Source organism: Diplodia corticola (genome assembly GCF_001883845.1).
Source record: "Diplodia corticola strain CBS 112549 chromosome Unknown scaffold75, whole genome shotgun sequence".
NCBI classification, from domain to species: Eukaryota; Fungi; Ascomycota; class Dothideomycetes; order Botryosphaeriales; family Botryosphaeriaceae; genus Diplodia; species Diplodia corticola.
Genome location: NW_017971554.1, coordinates 1 through 20137, shown reverse-complemented (window position 1 = coordinate 20137; position 20137 = coordinate 1). Strand labels below are relative to the sequence as shown.

The window sequence follows — 20137 nt, the reverse complement described above, 5'->3', positions numbered from 1 at the left end:
ACAGAAATAAATCGCGTTCAGCTCGTGCAATTCCCTTTGCCTGTCAACACCATGACACGATGCTTAGTCCTTCCTGTTGTCGTGTATACAGACTCTTTCTGTCTTTGCAGAAGGTAGCCATCGATGTAAGAGTATTTGTGAAGGAATATCGGGGGGCCGTACGTGTTTTGTGTTGGTTGATTTGGAATTCGAGAGGGACTCACGGTCGAGAGAGGTGGGGGGTTTGAAGAGGACATTAATACAGAGGGAAGGGTATGTCAAGTTTTGGGAGCTGATAGAGGCGATGATTCTACCGCCCTGATTGTCGCCTGCTTTGTCTGTTATGCGATGGCGTGTACCACATATGAATAACGTGTTCCATCGGGTTATGCGACGCACCGGGTTATCAGGTAGCCAACCACATGCTGCATCCAACTCGTGGATTTTCTTCGGCCCTGAATCAACCTCGCGCCCTCATTGGTGTGTCTCATAACCCGGTGGAACACGTTATCCCAAGCTACACTTCCAAGTACATGTAAATGTGTACATCGCATCACCAGGCTTTTCATTCAAAACGAGTGAGAACGGATTGATTTACTGAAAATTTACGATATGGGGATTCATCTATCTACTACAGAGCTCTATAATGCCAGCCTCTTCACTTATCAATACCGCCAATCGTCACCGACTTGAGGATCTGGTACTCATCCATGCCGTACTTGCTTCCCTCGCGTCCATAGCCACTCTGCTTGATGCCGCCAAACGGCGATTCCGCAGCACTGATGACGCCCGTGTTCACACCGACCATGCCATACTGCAACCGCTGCGCCACACGCATCACCCTGCTCACGTCGCGGCTGAAGAAGTACCCAGCCAGGCCGAACTCGGTGTCGTTAGCCATACGCACCGCCTCGTCCTCGTCCTCGAACTCGAAGATGGCGGCGACGGGACCAAAGATCTCCTCCTTAGCAATGGCCATGTCAGACGTCATGCCAGTCAGCACAGTGGGCTCGAAGTAGTAGCCGTCGCCCTCACGAGGCTTGCCGCCAAGCTCGACGACCGCGCCCTTAGCCACCGCATCGCGCACGAGCTCGTGCGTCTTAGCCACAGCAGCAGCGTTGATGAGCGGGCCCTGGGTGGTAGCCGAGTCGAAGGGGCTGCCCATGCGAAGCGTCTCGCGGACCTTCTCGACGAGCTTCGCGGTAAACGCCTTCGACACGCTGCGCTGCACGAGCAGGCGGTTCGCACACACGCACGTCTGGCCCGCGCACCGGAACTTGCAGCCCACGACCTGCTCGGCCGCGCGGTCGACGTCGGCGTCGCCAAACACGACGAACGGCGCGTTGCCGCCCAGCTCCAGCGACAGCTTCTTCAGCGTGCGCCCCGCGCTCTCGGCCAGCATGCGGCCCACGCCCGTCGACCCCGTGAAGCTGAGCTTCGCGATGCGCGGGTTCGTCGCCAGCTCCGTCGCGGCGGAGCGGTCGCGCGTCGGCACCACTTGGATGCAGGCTGGTGGGATGCCTGCGGCGATGGCGAGCTGGGTGAGGGCGAGGGCCGTGTGCGGCGTCTCGCTCGGGGGCTTGATGACGACGGTGCAGCCGGCGGCGAGGGCGGGCGCGATCTTGCGGGTGATCATGGCGGCGGGGAAGTTCCATCTGTGGGGGTGAGAGGGTCAGCGTTGCGGTGGATACGGGGAGTAGGGGGGGCTTACGGGGTGATGATGGCGCAGACGCCGACGGGTTGCTTGAAGGTGAGGACGGTGCTGTTGGGGTGCGAGGACGGGATGGTGTCGCCGTAGGACCGCTTGGCTTCCTCGGCGAACCAGGCGATGAAGCTGGCGGCGTATTTGATCTCGCCCTCGGCTTCAGCGTACGTCTTGCCGTTTTCGTGGCACAGGATGATGGTCACTGGGATGCGGGTGAGACATGGACTGGGGAGGGCTGGGGGCAGCGGGGGACGCACGGTCTCGGATGTTTTTCAGGACGAGGTCGTGCCATGCTCGCAGGAGGTTTGATCTCTGTGTTGCGGTGGTGGACTGGAAGTACTGGTCTTGGTACTCGGCCGAGTGGTCGATGGCCTGGACGATTTGCTCTCTTGTCAGGTCGGCGACCTTGCTGAAGACCTTGCCGGTTGCGGGTGCTGTTGCCGTGTGAGTGGGGGCCGGGCTGAGACAGGGCACGTGACATATTACCTGTGACGTCAAAAGTCTTGTCCGACTTGAACCATTTGCCGCCCACAAACGCGTCGGAGATGAAAAGGGAAGGATCGGTGATCTGGAGCAGACGTCAGAGAATGGTTGTTGTCCAGGACGGCGGGGAGCAAGCATACCGCGTCCAGGGGGTTGGCTGATGCGATGGAACCCATGATGACTGATTGATTTCTGGTCGATCTTCAAGAACAAGGAGACGGCTCTTCTCAGAATTGATTCCTGGCGGCTCTTCTCATGGAATCTCTTTGCTTTAAGCCGATGCTGTGATGCATCGCCATGCAAGTAGCAGTGCCGGTGTCGGAGTCTATATACCGAGCCGGGCTCGTGATTGGCCGGTTTTGTGTGGGGAGTGCCGAGGGAACCCTATTTTCGTAAATTGCGGGGAAAGCGTTTCCCCGCATTGGCCTGGAATTTGCGACAAACATCCCACCTCCGCACAGCATCTCGTGCCAACTACGTACGCGACGCATCTTTGCGGCTGTAGGTAATTCTCCTTGCCCTTGCGACCATGGACGGCAAGATTCGGCCCGCCCGGAGCCGACGACACATCACCACCGCCTGCTGGCCCTGCAGAGAGGACAAGATCAAGGTACCGCCTCCTCCGCACGTGCTGATTGGTGACCGCATCTCATGCCTTCTCCCTTGCAGTGTGACGGGACCACTCCGGAATGTCGCCAGTGCGCCGCAAAGGGCCGCGGCTGCAGCTATGCCGGCGTTGACAGGAGAAAGTAAGCGTGACTGCGCCGTGTCTCGACGCGCAAGACGGCTGATTGGGCCAGGCTATCGCTTCGCAAGGCCGTCGAGGCCTACTCGCAGCGCGTGTCGCAGCTCGAGTCCTATATCCGCTCCCAGGGCCTCGCCGTCCCGCCCGCCCCGAACCAAGACCACGAGGCGACCATGAGCCAGCTCTCCAGCCTGTACGCCCCGGATCCAGCGCCCCAGCTGAGCCCCGCACAGCCGGCTTATTCCGAGGCCGCCCTGAACAAGCAGCCCCGTATTCTGCCGGATCTGGGACCCACCCTGAATGCTCCGGCCATCCAGCCGTCAAACAGCCCCCCGATTGACATCCTGAGCATGCCGACGCCTTCCCTGCACGCCATGCTCGACCCACCCGAGCATCCGTGTGAGGTCCCGCCCATGGGCATACCCGCCGACTTGGATTTTGCGGGGACAGCCCTGCCCTTCAACCACTGCTTCGATGTCGACTGGGTGTGGAACCACACCATGGCTCCGCAGATGGACGCCGCCGTCAACGTCGACGAGCTCGACCTGTGGGCGCCGCGAGGCGATGATCCCGCAATGCGGGCCGAGTTCGCCTCCAGCTCTGCCGACGATCCCTCTCCCCCTACCCTGCTCAATGACGATGACTCGACCGACGACGAAGACCACTCGGCCGTCACCAACCAGCTCTCGGCCCGCCTGGGCTCCCTCCTGACCGGCGACAACGGGGAGCGCCATTTCTACGGCGCCACCTCCAACCTCAACCTGGCCCGGAGCAAGACGGTGGCCGCGCTGTATGCCAGACGCCGCGAGAAGGGTCGGCAGGCGCACGCCCGCTTGGAAGCCGCCGGTGTCGATCAATGCATCAGCAGCGATCTCGAGGATCATCTCCTGCACCTCTTCTTCACCTGGCACAATCCCAGCCTGTACCTGGTTGACCGAGACATCTTCAGAGCCGCCCGCAAGAGGTTCGAAGACGGGGATCGCTCGACCTCGTTCTATTCCCCGTTCCTCCTCAATGCCATGTACAAACTTCCAAGCCCCCACCCCCGATCCAGCGGCAAGACTGACACGTGTGCAGGTGTGCTGTCGGCGCCATTTTCGAGACGCGCAAGCACCCCGGCTTACCCACCCCCCTGGCCGAGTTCTTCGCGAGTCGAGCCACGACGTTGCTCGACATTGAACTCGAGTCCCCGCGCATCGCCACGGTGCAGGCGCTTGCCATCCTCAGCAGCCATGAGGCGGCGTGCACGCGAGACACGCAAGGATGGCTATTTGGCGGTATGATCCGAGCATGCACTTCAAAGACGGAACTGCCATGACTGACGCCGGGTTGTGACTTTAGGGATGGCCGTCCGGCTCGCCATTGATTTTGGGCTGCACACCAGCGCGAAGCCCTATGTCGAGGCCGGGACCATGTCGATCGAAGAGGCAAGGGGTCGAAGCGTGGCATTTTGGGGTGCCTTCGCGACGGACCGGTAAGAGCCCCTTCCCCCCGACGTAGGTGGGCTGAGAGAAGTCAACTGACGGGTGCGGTAGCATGTGGGGCCTCTATCTTGGAAGACCGCTGCACGACATCTCGGCGACGGTCACTATGGAAACGCCAATCGCGTTCTCGGAGCATCGGGAGACATACTGGACGCCATCCGCGTCAGGGCTGGAGCACGGGGTGCTGGATCACCAAGAGATTCTGGTGGAGCAGTACATCCAACTCCCCAGGATCATGTCTGCTCTCGAAGGCGCCTTGTGAGTCGGGCACTGCACTTGAGGCTCAAAGACAGACTCACTGACCGATGCAGGTACTTCCAAGCCGACGCCTCCAAAGTGGAGTTGCAAAAACTGGCACAAAAGACATGGGACCGCCTGCTCGCCTGGAGACGCAACCTACCGAGGGAGCTCGACCTCGACCTCGACGGCGCGATGCCTGCCAACTGCGTGCCTCACGTCCTCATACTACAGTAGGTTCCCCCCAGCGCCCAGCCGCCGACCACAGCGCTAACACGCAGACACAGCATGTTCTACGAGTACCTCGTCATCCTGCTGCACCGGCCGTTCGTGGCCAAGCGCTACATCCAGCCGCACCCGCTGGTGGGATCCGGGCCGCAGCACGCGCGGCAGATGTGCGTGCGGTCGGCGTCGCGGATCGCGACGCTGCTGTCGTGGTACGAGGAGCGGTTCTCGCTGGGGCTGATCAACATCCAGGCGGTGCAGATGACGTTCAGCGCGGCGCTGGTGCTCGTGTACGCGACCGTGTCCGAGGGCGGCGACGTGCAGAGCCACCAGCTCATCGCCGCCCGCCTCGACACGTGCTGCCGCGCCCTCGCCGAGCTGGGCAACACCTTCGACAACGCCACCCGCACCCTCGACGTGCTGCTGCACGTCAAGCGCACCTGGCAGGCCCGCCTCGTCGCCGCCTCGTCCGCCGCCGGCTCCAAGCGCCGCGCTCAGTCGTTTGCCAGCGACGAGCGCGCCAAGCGCCGCAGTGCTTCGCATGGCGTCGAGACGGGCGTCTCCATGTGACCTGCCTGCCACCTGGCTGCCTGGCGTGTGGCACGGAGCCGGGGATGGAGGGTTTGTTTGTTTGCCCGGCTGGCCCTTGAGTGCTCGACCACGCCTTTTTCAACCAACCCGCCGGCGTAAGGATTGCACGATCGGGGTTTGTGGAAGTGGTAGTCGTGCCTCGGCCATGGCCAGCACGAGGGGAGGTCGGATCTCGCGCAACACCACGCGCCGTGCGCTGCGGATAGCAGGCTGCATTGGAATTGGAACCGCGAACGGGACTCTGTCTCTTCCATCACGCACCCCGCCGCCCTGTTTCCGTTGCGGACGTGGGCGTGGGAATGCAGTGATGGCTTTGGTGGCGATGTGGACGTTGCTGGACGAGGACAGCGGGCTGGGAGTGGGGAATTGTTCAGATGGCGGGGGGCGTGTGGGGTGCGTGCGGGATGCATGTGGGGTATTTATAAGGCGAAAAACAGGGCAGGCGTGGCAGGCGTGGCAGGCGTGGTGCTTTCCGTGGCGTGACGCAGACGGAATTCGTGTATGTAATTTGCGTAGCGGAAAAATGAACTTGTGTAGCCAAGGAAACCAAGGAACCCGCGCCAGGCGGCCGGCAGTGCAGGGGGACAGCGGCGGATTATCACCGTCGTTGCCGGCGTCGGAATAGCGATGCAACTGCCAGCCTCTGCCAGCCTCTACCCCGCACTCGGTCGGCATTTCCGTGCGTTCGGACACTGGAATCCGGCACGTGATGTCAACCCCATGGGGCACGGCGGCGAACCCGCAAATTCCGACATCACGCCAACCGGACCGCTCTATGCAGTAGTTAATTCCGGTGACGTCTCTTGCAAAGCCATGGCCTCGCCAGCCCATTTCTTTTAGACAGAGCCGCCGAGCAACCCAACTCTGCACTCGATACCCCCAACTCTCCCACGCCGCAACAATGGGAATCAACGCCATCATCATCGGCGCAGGCCCTTCGGGCATTGCCATGGCCCACAAGCTGAAGCATGAGATGGGCTTCGAGGACTTCACCATCTACGAGAAGTTGGATGGTGTTGGAGGCACCTGGAGGACAAACACATACCCCGGATGGTAAGCCCCAATGCTGCTGCATGCTCCGCTCCGTCTTGTTGCTGACGACTTTACCCCAGCGGCTGCGATGTCCACTCCCACCTTTACTCGTTCAGCTTCAACCTGAACCCCAACTGGTCAAAGGAGCTCGCCGAGCAACCAGAGATCCTGCAGTACATGGAGGACACGGTGGACAAGTTCGAGCTGCGCTCCCACATCAACCCGTCGGTCGAATGCCTCGGCGCCCGCTGGGACTCGGAGGCTTCCCTATGGCACGTCAACCTCAGAGACCTCGGCACCGGCATCGAGTTCTCCCGGACCGCAAACGTCTTTGTCTCTGCAGTGGGAGGCATCTCCCACCCCCGCGACGTAAGCATCGCCGTCAACACGCGCCGCCCGTCGACCTTTTGCTGACATGAATGCGTTTCCAGGTCCGTTTCGAGGGCATGGAGGACTTCCAGGGCGCCATGTTCCACACCGCACGCTGGCGCCACGATGTTGACTACGCCGGAAAGAGAGTCGTAAGTCCACCCCCTCGTCCGTTGCCTCCCACACAGAGAGCCCGAGCTGACCGCAACCCCCCAGGCCGTCATTGGCAGCGGCTGCAGCGCCGTCCAAGTCATCCCTTCGCTCGCCAAGCACGCCGCCTCGGTCAAGCAGTACGCCCGCAGCCCTCAATGGTACCACGAGCGGCCGAACCACGTCTTCAGCGCCACGGAGAAGTTCCTGTTCCGCTACGTGCCCGGCCTGATGAAGCTGCGGCGCATGAGCATCTTCTGGAACATCGACAAGCAGTCGTACTCGTACCGCGGTACCGACGCAGGCGTCGCCCAGCGTCTCAAGGAAGAGGAGCAGGCCCGCCAGTACATCTTCTCCACCGCGCCGCAAAAGTACCACGACACGCTGGTGCCCGACTTCGAGCTGGGCTGCAAGCGCAAGATCGCCAACCCCGACTACCTCGAGTGCCTGCACCGCGACAACGTCGAGCTGATCCCCGAGGGCCTGCAGCGCATCACCGAGACGGGCATCGTCAGCTCGTCCGGCCGGGTCGACGAGTACGACATCATCGTCCTCGCCACCGGCTTCAAGGTCTCGCAGTTCCTCACCCCCATGGACATCACCGGCGCCAACGGCTCCACCCTCGAGCAGCAGTGGCGCGAGACCCGCGGGCCCCAGGCCTACCTGGGCACCTTTGTCCACAACTTCCCCAACCTCGCCATCCTGTAAGCCCGCCCCGCTCCCTTCTCCCCTTCCCCAAAAAGAAACCTCCCCGCTAACTCACCTCCCTCCCACAGCTTCGGCCCCAACACCTTCCCCGCCAACAACTCGGCCCTCTACGCCTGCGAAACCCAAGTCGGCTACGCCGCGCGCGCGCTCTTCGCGCCGCTGCTCGAGAACCGCGCGCGCGCCATCGCGGTCAAGGAGTGCGTCGAGACGCGCACAACCAACGCGCTGCAGCTGCGGCTGCGCGGCAGCGTCTTCAGCGGCAACTGCTCCAACTGGTACCGCAGCGAGTTCGGCCGCAACGTCGCCAGCTGGCCCGGCCTCGCCCTCGAGTACTGGTTCGCCACCCTGTGGCCCGACTGGAAGGCGTTCGAGATGGAGGGCGGCTCCGCTTGGTGGCGCGTCTGGAGCTTGCGGAGGTGGGCGGGCAGGCGGAATCTCAGTGCTGTTGTGAGCGCGCTTGTTGTGGCGCTGGGCGCGGCGGCGGTGGCGGATGGGAGGGTCAAGGGCGCGGGTGGACTGGTGGGGAGCTTGGGGAAGCTGGTTTCGTCGTCGTAGAGGGGGTGGGGTCGTGGTGGAGATAGAGAGTCTGTGTTGAGTTTGATAGATCATGGGGTTGTTGCACCAAAGTGTTGCATCGTTACGAGTTTTTCATACGTTTGTTTGGGTCGGGAGCGGGTCTGCTAAGAGCCTGAGATTGCAGTCGGGTTTTAGATCAAAATTCATCGAGCCTACGGAATCACAGTATTTTGAGTAATCAAAACCTTCCCCTCCACTTCTTCGGTTAGAGTTTTGAGAGTCTACGACAACAATAAGCGGTTCATCACGATGTGCCGCGTGTTGACCATGTGAACCGAGTATTCTTGATGCTTTCTTTTGCTTTGTATCGTCGTAATCGTCCTCGACAATGCCACAGACCTGATCACCCCCGCCGTCATATGCCCGCCGATGATCTCCGGCACCGGTCGTGGACACCCAACCGCCACTCTGTCCAAGCTCCAGTGATGATTCGATGCACGCTGCGCCACGGGAATGCATTTTGGGTGGGCGCGGGGTGGAACCGGTGGTGCAACGTGCATGTGTGGGAGGTGAGTAGTGTACCCCTGAGGCTTGGCGAGGAGGCGGGGAACGTCGACGTGGGGGGGTGCGGGGGTGTTATCTCGCGGAGCGGGGGCAGCAGTGTTGGGGTATGTTGGGGAAGGTCGTGCAGGAGGCGTGCAGGTGGGGGTGGCTTGAATCGGGGGAGGTGGATGAGCCGGGGCTGGGGATGTGGAGGGGATGTGGCCAGGTGGGAGGTATCTGTGGGGCACGGACTCGGTGCATACGGCGGTGAGGGCGGAGAATGTGCTCAAGTGGGGGATGGAGGGGTCGCTGCCGTTGTATCGGGAGCTGCCGAGGATGGTGCAGACTGGTCAGGCGAGAAGAATGGGGCTAATATATATGGTACCGACTGCGTGTAGGCAGTGGGGCAGTCCGTCTTTGGATAATTTACGCTATACATTATCCAGAGCTTAGTGCATACATTTTCTCTGCTCTATGAAACACAGTTACAAAACTGCAAACATCAGTGAGTAGATTAAACCATTCATCAGCGAGTAATTCCGCTGGGTTGACCAATGAGCTTGGGCCGACTGCCCCTGCAGTGCATTATCCAATGCTCTACCCGACCGTCGTTAGTAAGCTTTTATGCATGCCTAGGGCGGCATAAACAGTAATGAATGCGGCTGGCCAGCGCTAAGATGGTGAAACAACTGTTCGCGGCCGTCGTGAACCAGACTTAACCAGCTCCACCGAAGTACTGTCACTGAGGTCCAACCAAAGGGAATGGATTCGAGAACTACCTTATCGCTAGGATACCTCGTGCTTCTCACTGGAGTCAACGGTTACTTGGCGAGCCATGTCGCAAGTGAATGGCTGTCAGTGGGTTACCGCGTGCGATGAGCTGTGCGCAACATGGAACAGAACCGAAGGCCGCGAGACCAGTTCGACAACGTCAACGGACACAACAGATTTGAGCTCTTTCAAGCCCTTAACATGGTCGCCGTGAACGCATTCCACAGCGCAACGAATGATATGGCTGTCCATTTCTCGACCCGATCCACAACTGACCCATCTGACTTCAATCCACACGTGACCGCCATTGTCCATATGGGAGTGGTGATGAGCAACGAATCAAACCAACAAGATGATACCAGACATCGTAGCCGGGCTCACCAACGCCTTGAATGGCTCACCAAGTCACCCGTCCGTCAAGAACTTTGTGTGTATTTTCTCCTCCGCTGCTGTCAGCCTATCACCTCGCCCGGTGCTGGCGTGGTCCACGATACTCAGGAAGACTTTTGTATTGGACAAGCTCTGAAGCGCACCTGGTCGATCTTACCAGACTCCCCGGGTTATCATGTCGTCGTCTGCACCGCTAGTAGGACAGATGCGGGGCAGGGTCTCTGGAGTAGGCTGGGAAGTCGCACCCAAAATTTAGAGTGAGCGCAAGTAAGTCCCACCAAGTAACGCCTGGGAGGGAATGAATGCTCAATCTGCATCAATCCTCATAAATGCAGACTCTGGCCGCGTGAGCAAGCACTTTCATAAGATAGACCAACGTCTGATTGGATCTGCATTGTTTCTCGGTTACGCGTAACCCTACAAATACCCTTCAGCCTGTTCAAAAGCATCAAGAGAAATACCACAAGATTTCAACAATTCGTCCAGCTTGGTGACAAAGTACAACCCCAAATTGAACTTCTGATGCATCAACGCCATTGTCGTAAAGACCGAATGTAAAGCGGTTCTGGAAATCTTCTCCGGAAGCAATTCAGTAGAACCCAGCTTTTGCATGTATTCGTAGCAATGCTGGGCGTTCCATCCGCAGGTGCACCTGCTCGACTCCATGCAGGAACAGTCGTTCGGGGTTATGTATGCTTGTCTATACAATAGCTGCATGAGGGCTAGACGGACACTGTTGCGTTTCTCCTCTAGGCTGACTGCGAGCACTGTTTAGCGACATTTTCCACGGTCTGGGTGACAGGGACATACGTGTGATTTCTGATGGCACGATATTCCCGGCTAGTTGGTCAAGGCCAAGGAAAGACTGGTCGTGGTTTAAAACGATGGTAGCAGTGGTGCTACGGAAAAAGTCGTCATCTTTTAGGATGTAGGCGGCAGCCATTGTACTCCAGAAGTCTTCAATGTGGAAGGAAGACTGAGTTGCCTTGTTCGCCGAGAACCAATGCGATGAGATGATTCTCAAGGAAGACACAAGGTCGTACTTGTCGGCTGCATAGGCAATTGCTAGCAACTGCTTTGGTGTCATCGAATTCGGCAGTCTTTCGTTCCGAGAATGGAGGGAGGCGCAAATGCATTCCATCGCAAAAGGGTCGTCCTCGGGCAAAGGAATGGTCCGACGGCCACCGTTGGCTTGCGGTTGCCCCTCGCGAAAGTTGCCATTGAGCATGGCAGCAAACACTTTGGACGCATTCGTCAAGAAGATGGAGTGGATCAGGAGCACCACCTTATTCGGGCCACAGACGAGTAAAATGTCGCCATCTGGATATATCTCGTGAACCGCTTCCACGTTCGAATCCGGGTCTGTGCTTGTCATGGTTCATGCGATTGAGCAGATCAAAGATGGTATGAGACTACGTTGGTAGTCATCGAGATATAGTGATTTATGTATTAACTGTTTTTGGCGCTTACTTTCCCTGCTAGACGCCCTGTCTATGTCATCTTGTTGGACCTCACCATCATGTATAATCATCACGTTGAGGATGATCGTCATCACCAACCCAACAGGGTCTCATTCAGCAACGTGTTATCATGAACAATACCCTTGTTGGGTACCTCTTTCTTCGTTCACCTATGTAGTAGCAGCGTTTGATAAATCATCCAGTCATTCATCTTCTCTTCTGCACTCGGCTGTGATCAACCGACTGACACATCTACTTCCTTCATTCCTTCGCACTCTCACTCTCCATTTCTTTCTTTCTACCCCCTTCTTTCATGCTTAGTCTATCCCTCGATGATACCCCACTGCATGGTCTGCAATGAGCGCTCCCTTGCGTCTCGGGCCGGACTACCGTTCGCATTCACTCAAGCCGGCGCACAAATGTCACGTAATCACTAGCGAGACAAAATATCACCGCATGTCGATGCTCACAGACAGCGACTACTTTTTCGCATGAAGCCTGCTCTCGGGACCGGAAGCTATCAGTCAAGAAAATCTGCACATCGGCCTTTTCCGGGCCCGCGCGACCACACTGAAACACAGCGGCCGCACCCTCACCCACCGTCGTCTTGTCGTCGGTGCCGAGGCCATTAGTTTCGCAAGGGGATATCTCGCTAACGTAGTCTTAGGAAGGTTCCCACGCTGTGTGCATCCATTTGTCTCATCCTTGCTGACGGCGGCTGCGTTCTCAGGCCACGAAGGGGCACTGCGGCCCTTACCGCTGAGCTGGAACACGAGCTGCCAGCTAGCCTGGCCGGTACAGCGGCAAAAGTGGGAGAGTAGGTATGTGCTGCGCCAGCAAATGTAGGTAGATGATATGGGGTTGCGGCTACCGGGCTGAGTTTGATAACGGCTAGGCATAAGGGATGCAGAGGCTTCGGTGATTGCGTCACGTAGTGCAACAGAGCTTCGACCAGGTAAGTAAAGCTGTTGGACCTCATCATCATGCAGATGACCCTCGTTGAGGAAGATTTTCATCATCAGACCCACAAGGGTCTCATTCAGCAACGTATCATCATGATCAGGACCCTTATTGTCCCTTTCTTCGCGCGTATATAAACCTCATGTAGTAGCAGTGTTCAATAGATCATCCAGCTATCAGCTTCACTTCCTACACCCGGCTGTGATCACCCCGACCGACAAAAGCTTTCGACGTTTTTCTGCCTACTGAGTCGAGGCGGTAGCGTCATGGAGGATTGCGGTTGCATCATACTCATCTAATCTACTAAGGTGAATGTCAAATGGTGATTTTTGCTTCACAAAGATGCCGATTTCGAATAAGCTAGCAGCTCTAGATCTTGGTTGTTATAGCGATGTATACGGGACGTATGAGCTACAACTTTCACAAATCTTTTCGTCCAAATCCGTCTGGACCGAGCTCGGATGACGCACGATATGGTAGTTATGGGCCTATAGGGGAGAGTGGCAATACTTGAGAGAAAGATACTCGTGAGAGAAATATATGATATGTAGCTTCTAGGAGATGTAGCGTCGCGCATCAACTTCTCCTAAGTACGAGGGCTGTCCGCTCCTACCGAGTTGTTAAAAAGTCAATGTTTGATGATTCGATGAAAACAAAGAGAGTTGGCGAATCATAGCTGAGTTGAGATCGCCCCAATTGTGATAGCGTCTGTTCTGCCTAAATTAGTGGCTTTTCAATTAACGCTCTTTGGTCTAGCTCGGCCCCGGTTGCGTCATCTCTCACAAGCCTTGGTGACTTAAGATACAATGTCCCCGCACTCGACCGTAAAATTTTGACTGCACATCCCAAACATGGAATTGACATTTGAAAGTTACGACCCAAGTACTCCAGAGCCTTCCGTGCTTCCTGGCCAAGACGTTTTTCTACCAGGGTTTGGCTTACCTCTCGACGAACTGCCGCCATGGAGCCGAGAGGACAACAAACAGCGCTTTCCTCACGCCATTCTCGAGCTCGGTGCTAGTAATGGCATTACGCTGCGGGAGCGACGGATGCTGGATTTTGTCAACAAAATCTCAGACAAGCCTGAATGGGATCGCAAAGTCTTCGACGAGTCCATTGTGTCCAAATGGCAAATGGAAGCAACGCGCTACGATGATGAGATCAAGGATGTTTATCTTTCCAAGCAGATGTTCGATCATGTAGGTCAATGATGAGATGTACAAGGCAGTTGAGTTTTTATTGACATCTTAGTGCATCCTCGAACTCCGGGAGAAAGCGCTGGTGCACCAAGACAAAGGACTGGTCGCGGTTCTGGACGTCGAAGTCGCCGTGATGAAGTCTGATGTCGCCGTGCCCGAAACTCTAAGGCAGGCCCTGATTGAACATGTTCGGCCGTTGGAGGATGTCCCAAAACCTCTCAAGGATTGGCATCCCGGCTCAAACAAGATGGTCCTGGATCTGGTCCATCCTTCGCTGTATCCCGTGGTCTTTGGCCGTACGCGGGCGCTTCCCAGCGGGCGTGTCCCTCTGAACGACTGTGCCAAGTATATCGGAAAAGGTGAGGTGATTCCAGCGCATGACACCGATGACTTTGAAATAATCGACGAATGGACGGATGAATCTTGGGATTTGCCGGCGTGGGGCAACTTCCAATGGCTGCCGGCGCAGATCGACTTCACACCCGACGGCCACGCAAAAATCGCGAGCTACATCAACAACCTCCATCCACAAGACCATGCCCATCTCTATACTACCCTCGAGCAATTCGTAGACAAGGCCGTTCCTCTCTGGAACGAAAGTCTGTCGTGGTTCCACGACCGTACCCGCATCCACCCGGGGGAACTGAACGATGACAACTGGGAGGTCCCCATATTCCCTCAACGCACAAACCACCCCGACAGCCAACTCCCCGGCGACGAAGACTGGTCGCCCCGCCAAGACAGAATCTGGGCCTGCGACCACAGCCTCGAAGCCGAATACGACCGCTGGTGGAAAGCCAACCGCGTGCTCAAGCCCATCGAGCCCTCCGCCTTCGCCCCCTTCGCCTCGACCCTCAACCGCCCCGGCGCCCACCCCATCGACCTAAAACGCGACTTCGCCACCGACGGCCTGCAAGTAATCTTCAAGCTCGCCACCATCCATCTCACGCCATCGCAGCCGTCCTACAGCGGCAGCACCTGGCACGTCGAAGGCTCCCTCAACGAGCGCATCTGCGCCACCGCCCTGTACTACCTCGACGCCCACAACACCACGCCCTCATCCCTCGCCTTCCGGCAGGGCATCAACATCGAAGAAATGGCCATGAAGCCCGCGCAATACGAGCACTCCTCCCTCCACGCCTACTACGGCATCCCCACCTCTCCCTCCGCCGCTGCTGTCCAGCCCCTCGGCCGCGTCGCCACGCCCCCCGCCCGCCTCCTCGCTTTCCCCAACACCCTGCAGCACCGTGTCGACGCGTTTCAGCTCGCTGATCCTACGCGTCCGGGCTGGAGGAAGATCCTTGCGATGTTTCTCGTCGACCCGAGACAGCGCGTCTTGTCGAGTGCGAATGTGCCGCCGCAGCGGAGGGACTGGTGGGTGAGGGAGGTAAGGGAGAGTGTGGCGAGGTTGAGGGATTTGCCCGAGGCGGTGTGGAGGGAGGTGGTCGGGTACCTGGGCGAGGGGGAGGAATGGAATGCGGGGTGGGGGTGGGAGGAGGCGGTTAAGGTGAGGGAGGAAGTGATGGCGGAGAGGGGGAGGTTGGGGAAGGAGTTGGAAGGGGTGGTCAAGGAGGTGAGTGTTTGTGTGTGTGTGTTTGTGTGATGCTGGGGTTTTGCTAACGTGTGCGTGGTGCGATAGAGGGTTTTCAACTTTTGCGAGCATTGAGGTGGGGAGAGGTCGAGGGTTTCTTGTGTCGGTGTCGTGGAAGGGATGGTGGGAAAAAGCGTGGCCAAAGTCGTCGTATTGCGTAACCTACGAATTATCCGCCACTGCATTGCTGGTTACGACATCGGTGCATGGTGTCCTCACTATAGCCTCATACTGTCAGCCACGCTCCTGCCTTGTGTGGACTAGCGTCACCGACTCGCAAGGTGGCGGAGTGGCTGTACACAGCCTCTGTCGGCAAAGGCCAAAGACCCCTGCGTCTGTAGGGGTATTGTGAGCGGTTATCGCGACGCAAAGCACTCCAAACTTAAAAAAGCATGATGCCTCGGCGGCTAAGTGGGATGAAAGACCAACGAGCCGCGATAACCGCCTCAATATTCTATGGCTGTCTGGAGAGAATCCGTCTGTCGACAAGGGAAGGGATAGGCGGGAAGGATCGCGCCCGCGATTGGCCTCCCCACTTCGATTGGTCGTCCAAGCGATGCTATTGTGATTTAACCCGCTTGACGAGCGCTTCGGTTCAAAAGTGGCAACGATACGATTTTCTCTAAGCGCCCTCCCAAGCACGGGGTAGAATCAACGCACGCTTTACCGCCATAAACCTTCTCTCCATGCTTCATATGGCGTGTCCACTCTGGGAAGCTACCTGCTATGGAACACTAGTTTACGAGCGAGTCTGACACGGCAGGATCTGCATGTGTGGCACAGCAAGCAAGACCTGTCTCATAGTCGATACAATTAGTGGAGCACGGTCGCCAAAGTCGGATTTCTCGTTGATTACTTGGCCCCCGGTACAGCCAATCGCAGCCCAGAGGTACGCGAAAATGCAACCAGGCAATGGTTGCTGCCTACGGTAGGCGCCCATCGAGGCGCGTATGTAAATGCAATCCCGGGCATAAATGATTGAACAAGTCTTCGCTATTCATTTGCCTACCCAGTCTCTCTAATCAACAAGTTTTGCCCGTTCAATCATCGGCCTTGTTTTCCCTGTTCGATTCAATCTTCATCAGAAAATTCAACGCACGCTTCACGCATTGCACCACCAATCTTTTCCTGTTAGTCTCCTTGATTACAAACCCATCCCCCATTTCGTTCTTGCGTGGTATTTCCCAATTGCCATTACCCTACTTTCGAATTGCAACCAGTTTCCATCTCGTCATTCCAGGGTTACTGGAATGATCTCTTCGTTTCCCAGCCAACATGAAATCCAACACCGGACTCTGGCTGACGGGGAAAGCCTCGATAGCATTCCTCCAGAAAACACCCCAATCGAAATAGCTTCATGTCGAGCTCCGAGATCCCCACGCGCCAGCAATTGAATAATGGTGCCTATACAGTAGGCATTATCACAGTTCTGCCCAATGAGCTGGCGGCGGCCATTGCGGTACTGGCCGAGGAACACGACCCCCCATCCGACCTCGCGCAGCCTGGTGCACACCAGAACAACTATACTTGGGGTCGTATTGCAAATCACAATGTCGCAATCGTTCAAATGAAGGAGCCGGGAAAGGTTAGCTCTGCAGCCACTGCGATGGCTATGCTTACAACAATTCCTTCCATTCGGTTCTTCCTCATCGTAGGCACTGGAGGAGGTGTACCATATCCGAACAAGAAACCCAAGGATCAAGTTCGACTTGGAGATGTTGTCATCAGCGCCCCGTCCGGCGCAGCCGCCGGTGTAGTGCAATACGATCTCGGCAAGGAGCAATCAAAAGATGGCAACAGCTATTTCCAACGTACGGGGTCGCTGGGCCCTCCTCCACGAGAGCTTCGTACTGTGCTCAATGTCTTCAAAGCACGAATGGTGCCATCTCATCTTGATCATAGCATCGGACAGGTAGTGGAAAGGTTGGGTACCGGGATCACGAGATTCAACGATGGTCCCTCTCCCGCGTGTCCCGGTCCGGAAAATGATTGCTTGTTTCCAGCCTCATACGAGCACCAGTTGTCTAAGTCGCGCTTCTCTGCCGCAAAATCTAGACTTTTTCAACGGTCTGACAATTCATCCCAGCAAGAGCTCAAAGATTGTCAGTTTTGCAACCGAAACAAAGCGGTGGAACGAGGAAACCGAGACTCATCATGGACGCCGGAAATCCACTACGGCCTCATTGCTTCTGGAGACAAAGTCATCAAGAATGCGGAAGTGAGAGACAGTGTCGTCAGTCAACTACGTCAGAAAGATGTCGGAGAGTGTTTGTGTTTTGAAATGGAGGCGGCTGGTCTCATGAACGACTTTCAATGCTTGGTCATTCGAGGCATCAGCAACTACGCTGACACTCACAAGAATGATACGTGGCAAGCTTATGCTGCTGTAACGGCAGCTGCAGTCGCGAAGATGCTGCTTCAATTGATCGAAGCTCCCGAGCTCGCTTGAAAGCCACTGGAGGTTGTGGAAAGAATGCATCACTGTCATTTGACTTTGTCAAATAACGCTCATCTTAACTTCCATTTGTCTTCCGTATTAGTAATTTCCCCGTATTTTGATTTCATCGGCGCCTTTGTATATATTTTAGTCTTGGTTAACTGAGTGGAAGACGTCCGATTGAGAACACTACCCCATGTTCACCGCCGTGCGCTGCTACCTAGGCGACGACAACCCGACGCTCAACTTCTCATCGACGCATGCGAGGGTGAGCGGGTGCCGGAGTACATCGCGAGTGACAGAGCGCTGGGCTACACGAACCTCGAGCCGGGTCAGCTATGGGCGAAGAACCCGCCGGAACATATGAAGGCGTACTTGGAGGCGAGGAGCATGGTGAACGGCATGTATCTTTTGGTGGGCGAGCTCATTGATCCGGTCTCCATCCTGTTCTTTAGCGCGCTGGATACAGAAGGCGGCGATGTTCAGGTTCTTCATGTACTGCTGGATCAACAGACAGACGTCCTCCGGACCCAGGTCGGATAAAGCCAAGCATCTAAAAATCAAGTCCGACTTCTAGGAGGATCTCACAGGAGGACTGACGCTATCTAGTGCGCTTAGAATCAATTGTTCAGCTCCACTTGCTCATAACGCAAACGAGAAGCTCAGTCCTGCTCATATGGCTGCATGACGTCATGTTTCTCTCGGTAGTTCGGCTTTTGGCACGTCCGAATGATCCGGATGATTACCGAGCATGCGAAGCATAAGCACTAGTAGACACATGATATAAGAAGGACGAGAAATAATATTCCAGAATATTTATTTTGAATCACAACGTCCCCCAGCCCCCGCGACAATCCTGCCATGTCTGTCCCCGTTCCCATCATCGTTTGCGGCGCCAAGCAGCAATTGGCCACCATGGTGAGGTCGAACATGCTGCCCGAATTCAACGGTACGCCTCCATAGTCCCGGCCCTTATTTGCCTGCGAGAAGCACCCACCGGTCTCGTCTGACTTTCTTCAATTTCTCCCGCCCAGTCATTTACGCTGGCTTCGACCTCGCCGCATCCGCCAAGGAGGTCCCTCAAATCCTATCCGGGTCTCCGCCGCCCTCGGCCTCGCTCCACACCCAGGTCGGCTCGAACGATTTCCAGCTTGCCCCGCGCGCCGTCGTCACCGGCGGCGGCTACAGCGATGAAGCCTTCCAGACGCTCTTCCAGGCATGTGTTGGCGCTTGCGGGTCCGAGAGTGCCCTTCCTGTCCCGTTCTTTAGAGTGGACAACGCCATCACCAGCCGGCTGGTAGCCGAGGGAAAGGGCCCAGCGGTCTCGTCGCCAGAATATCCGAGAGCTGTAGCGAATCGGTTGAAGGAGAAGTTGAGGGAGGCGGGTGTTGAGTCGGGTGTTGAGGAAAAGTCTGGGAACGCAGGGAAGCTGTTCTTTTTCTAGTTTGTTACCATGTAGTCGTTTGTCGTAGCCCCAGAGAATGACCGTATTGGGTCATTTAAGGCACGAAACGCACTATGCCCATCCGCATTTTCTACCTGCACTTTCCTACTCTGCCCGCCCCCACCTGCACCTGTCTACCCTGCGGGCCATGAAAACAAACTACTTGGTCTGAATGGATGTATGGCCTGTTAATGTAAGTGTATATGCACTTTTCCAACGATTAGGGCAGAAACGGAGCATACGGAGCCCACAAGGCTGATTTTCCGCCAAAGGGTAAAGCAGAAAAACAAGATATAGCACGAACAACAGTCTCTTCACCAAAATACATGCTAAGAGCTTCGTCGTCCAGAAGGTCCGAGGTCTCGTGGTCGACCAAGCACAACTCTCCACACCAGCACGAACGCGATCCGGAACGGCACAGTCACAAACCTCACTAAACACTTCACACGACATACAGCTCACATAGGCAGAAGAACGATTACCACAACCACGACACCCACCACCGTTACTTCCCCTCCGCATCCCTCTCCAGCGTCCCCAGCGTCCCCGGCATCTCCGCCACCATCCCCGCATCCATCTCATGCACCACAGCCGCCGCCGGTGGCATCTCCCCCGGCAACTCCTGCACCCCCACCCCATCCTCCCGCACCGGCACCTTCTTATCGCCATCCTCCCCCGTCCGCCCCGGCGCCCCCAGCTCCACCGCCCCACTACCCCCCTCCAACTCCGCAACGCCTCCCCCGCCGCCACCGAATCCGGCACGCTGCCGCCGCCGTCGCCGCCACCACCACGCAGCCGCTGCCATTGCCGCCGCGAGGACGCCTAGCACTATGCCTGCGATGGCGCCGGCGCTCAATGACGACGATGACGACGACGAAGTGGTGCTCGTGTTGGGAAGGATGGGGACGATGGACGGCGTTGCGTTGTCGCTCCATGTGCGCTGCGAGAGGGAGAAGGTGCGAGAGGTCCAGTCGGTGATGAGGTAGGCTTCTTGGAAGAAGGCGCGGCCGAGGGTGTACTGGGGTGGATGTTAATAGGGGATGAGGTGTGAGAGGTGGGGTGGAGGGTGTGGTGGATAGGTGGGAGTGATGGTGGTGCTGGTGGGTGGTTGAGGCGGG

General features: G+C 57.1%; 7 protein-coding genes across 7 annotated transcripts; 5 read left to right on the top strand and 2 right to left on the bottom strand.

Annotated features, from left to right (window-relative positions):
* Positions 1-637: 637 nt before the first annotated feature.
* On the bottom strand, positions 638-2343 carry BKCO1_750007 (succinate-semialdehyde mitochondrial; the record flags this gene model as incomplete). The annotated part of the gene is made up of 5 exons (XM_020278968.1): positions 638-1634; positions 1691-1886; positions 1942-2118; positions 2171-2252; positions 2308-2343. The coding sequence occupies 5 exons, from the start codon at positions 2341-2343 to the stop codon at positions 638-640; spliced, it is 1488 nt and encodes a 495-aa protein (XP_020125920.1).
* Positions 2344-2696: 353 nt separating this feature from the next.
* BKCO1_750006 (fungal specific transcription) lies at positions 2697-5428 on the top strand (the record flags this gene model as incomplete). Its single annotated transcript, XM_020278967.1, has 8 exons — positions 2697-2777; positions 2837-2916; positions 2968-3933; positions 3990-4189; positions 4254-4386; positions 4448-4654; positions 4708-4866; positions 4921-5428. 8 exons carry the CDS (start codon positions 2697-2699, stop codon positions 5426-5428), a joined length of 2334 nt encoding a protein of 777 aa, XP_020125948.1.
* A 922-nt stretch (positions 5429-6350) lies between these two features.
* BKCO1_750005 (monooxygenase protein) lies at positions 6351-8263 on the top strand (the record flags this gene model as incomplete). Its single annotated transcript, XM_020278966.1, has 5 exons — positions 6351-6502; positions 6562-6862; positions 6925-7002; positions 7067-7704; positions 7777-8263. 5 exons carry the CDS (start codon positions 6351-6353, stop codon positions 8261-8263), a joined length of 1656 nt encoding a protein of 551 aa, XP_020125950.1.
* A 2082-nt stretch (positions 8264-10345) lies between these two features.
* On the bottom strand, positions 10346-11303 carry BKCO1_750004 (btb poz domain-containing protein; the record flags this gene model as incomplete). The annotated part of the gene is made up of 2 exons (XM_020278955.1): positions 10346-10686; positions 10739-11303. 2 exons carry the CDS (start codon positions 11301-11303, stop codon positions 10346-10348), a joined length of 906 nt encoding a protein of 301 aa, XP_020125949.1.
* A 1896-nt stretch (positions 11304-13199) lies between these two features.
* BKCO1_750003 (uncharacterized protein) lies at positions 13200-15213 on the top strand (the record flags this gene model as incomplete). The annotated part of the gene is made up of 3 exons (XM_020278944.1): positions 13200-13547; positions 13600-15120; positions 15187-15213. The coding sequence occupies 3 exons, from the start codon at positions 13200-13202 to the stop codon at positions 15211-15213; spliced, it is 1896 nt and encodes a 631-aa protein (XP_020125919.1).
* A 1282-nt stretch (positions 15214-16495) lies between these two features.
* BKCO1_750002 (pfs domain-containing protein) lies at positions 16496-17587 on the top strand (the record flags this gene model as incomplete). The annotated part of the gene is made up of 1 exon (XM_020278933.1): positions 16496-17587. One exon carries the CDS (start codon positions 16496-16498, stop codon positions 17585-17587), a length of 1092 nt encoding a protein of 363 aa, XP_020125918.1.
* Positions 17588-18436: 849 nt separating this feature from the next.
* Positions 18437-20005, top strand: BKCO1_750001 (programmed cell death 6-interacting protein; the record flags this gene model as incomplete). Its single annotated transcript, XM_020278922.1, has 3 exons — positions 18437-18524; positions 18610-18872; positions 19490-20005. 3 exons carry the CDS (start codon positions 18437-18439, stop codon positions 20003-20005), a joined length of 867 nt encoding a protein of 288 aa, XP_020125947.1.
* Positions 20006-20137: the final 132 nt, after the last annotated feature.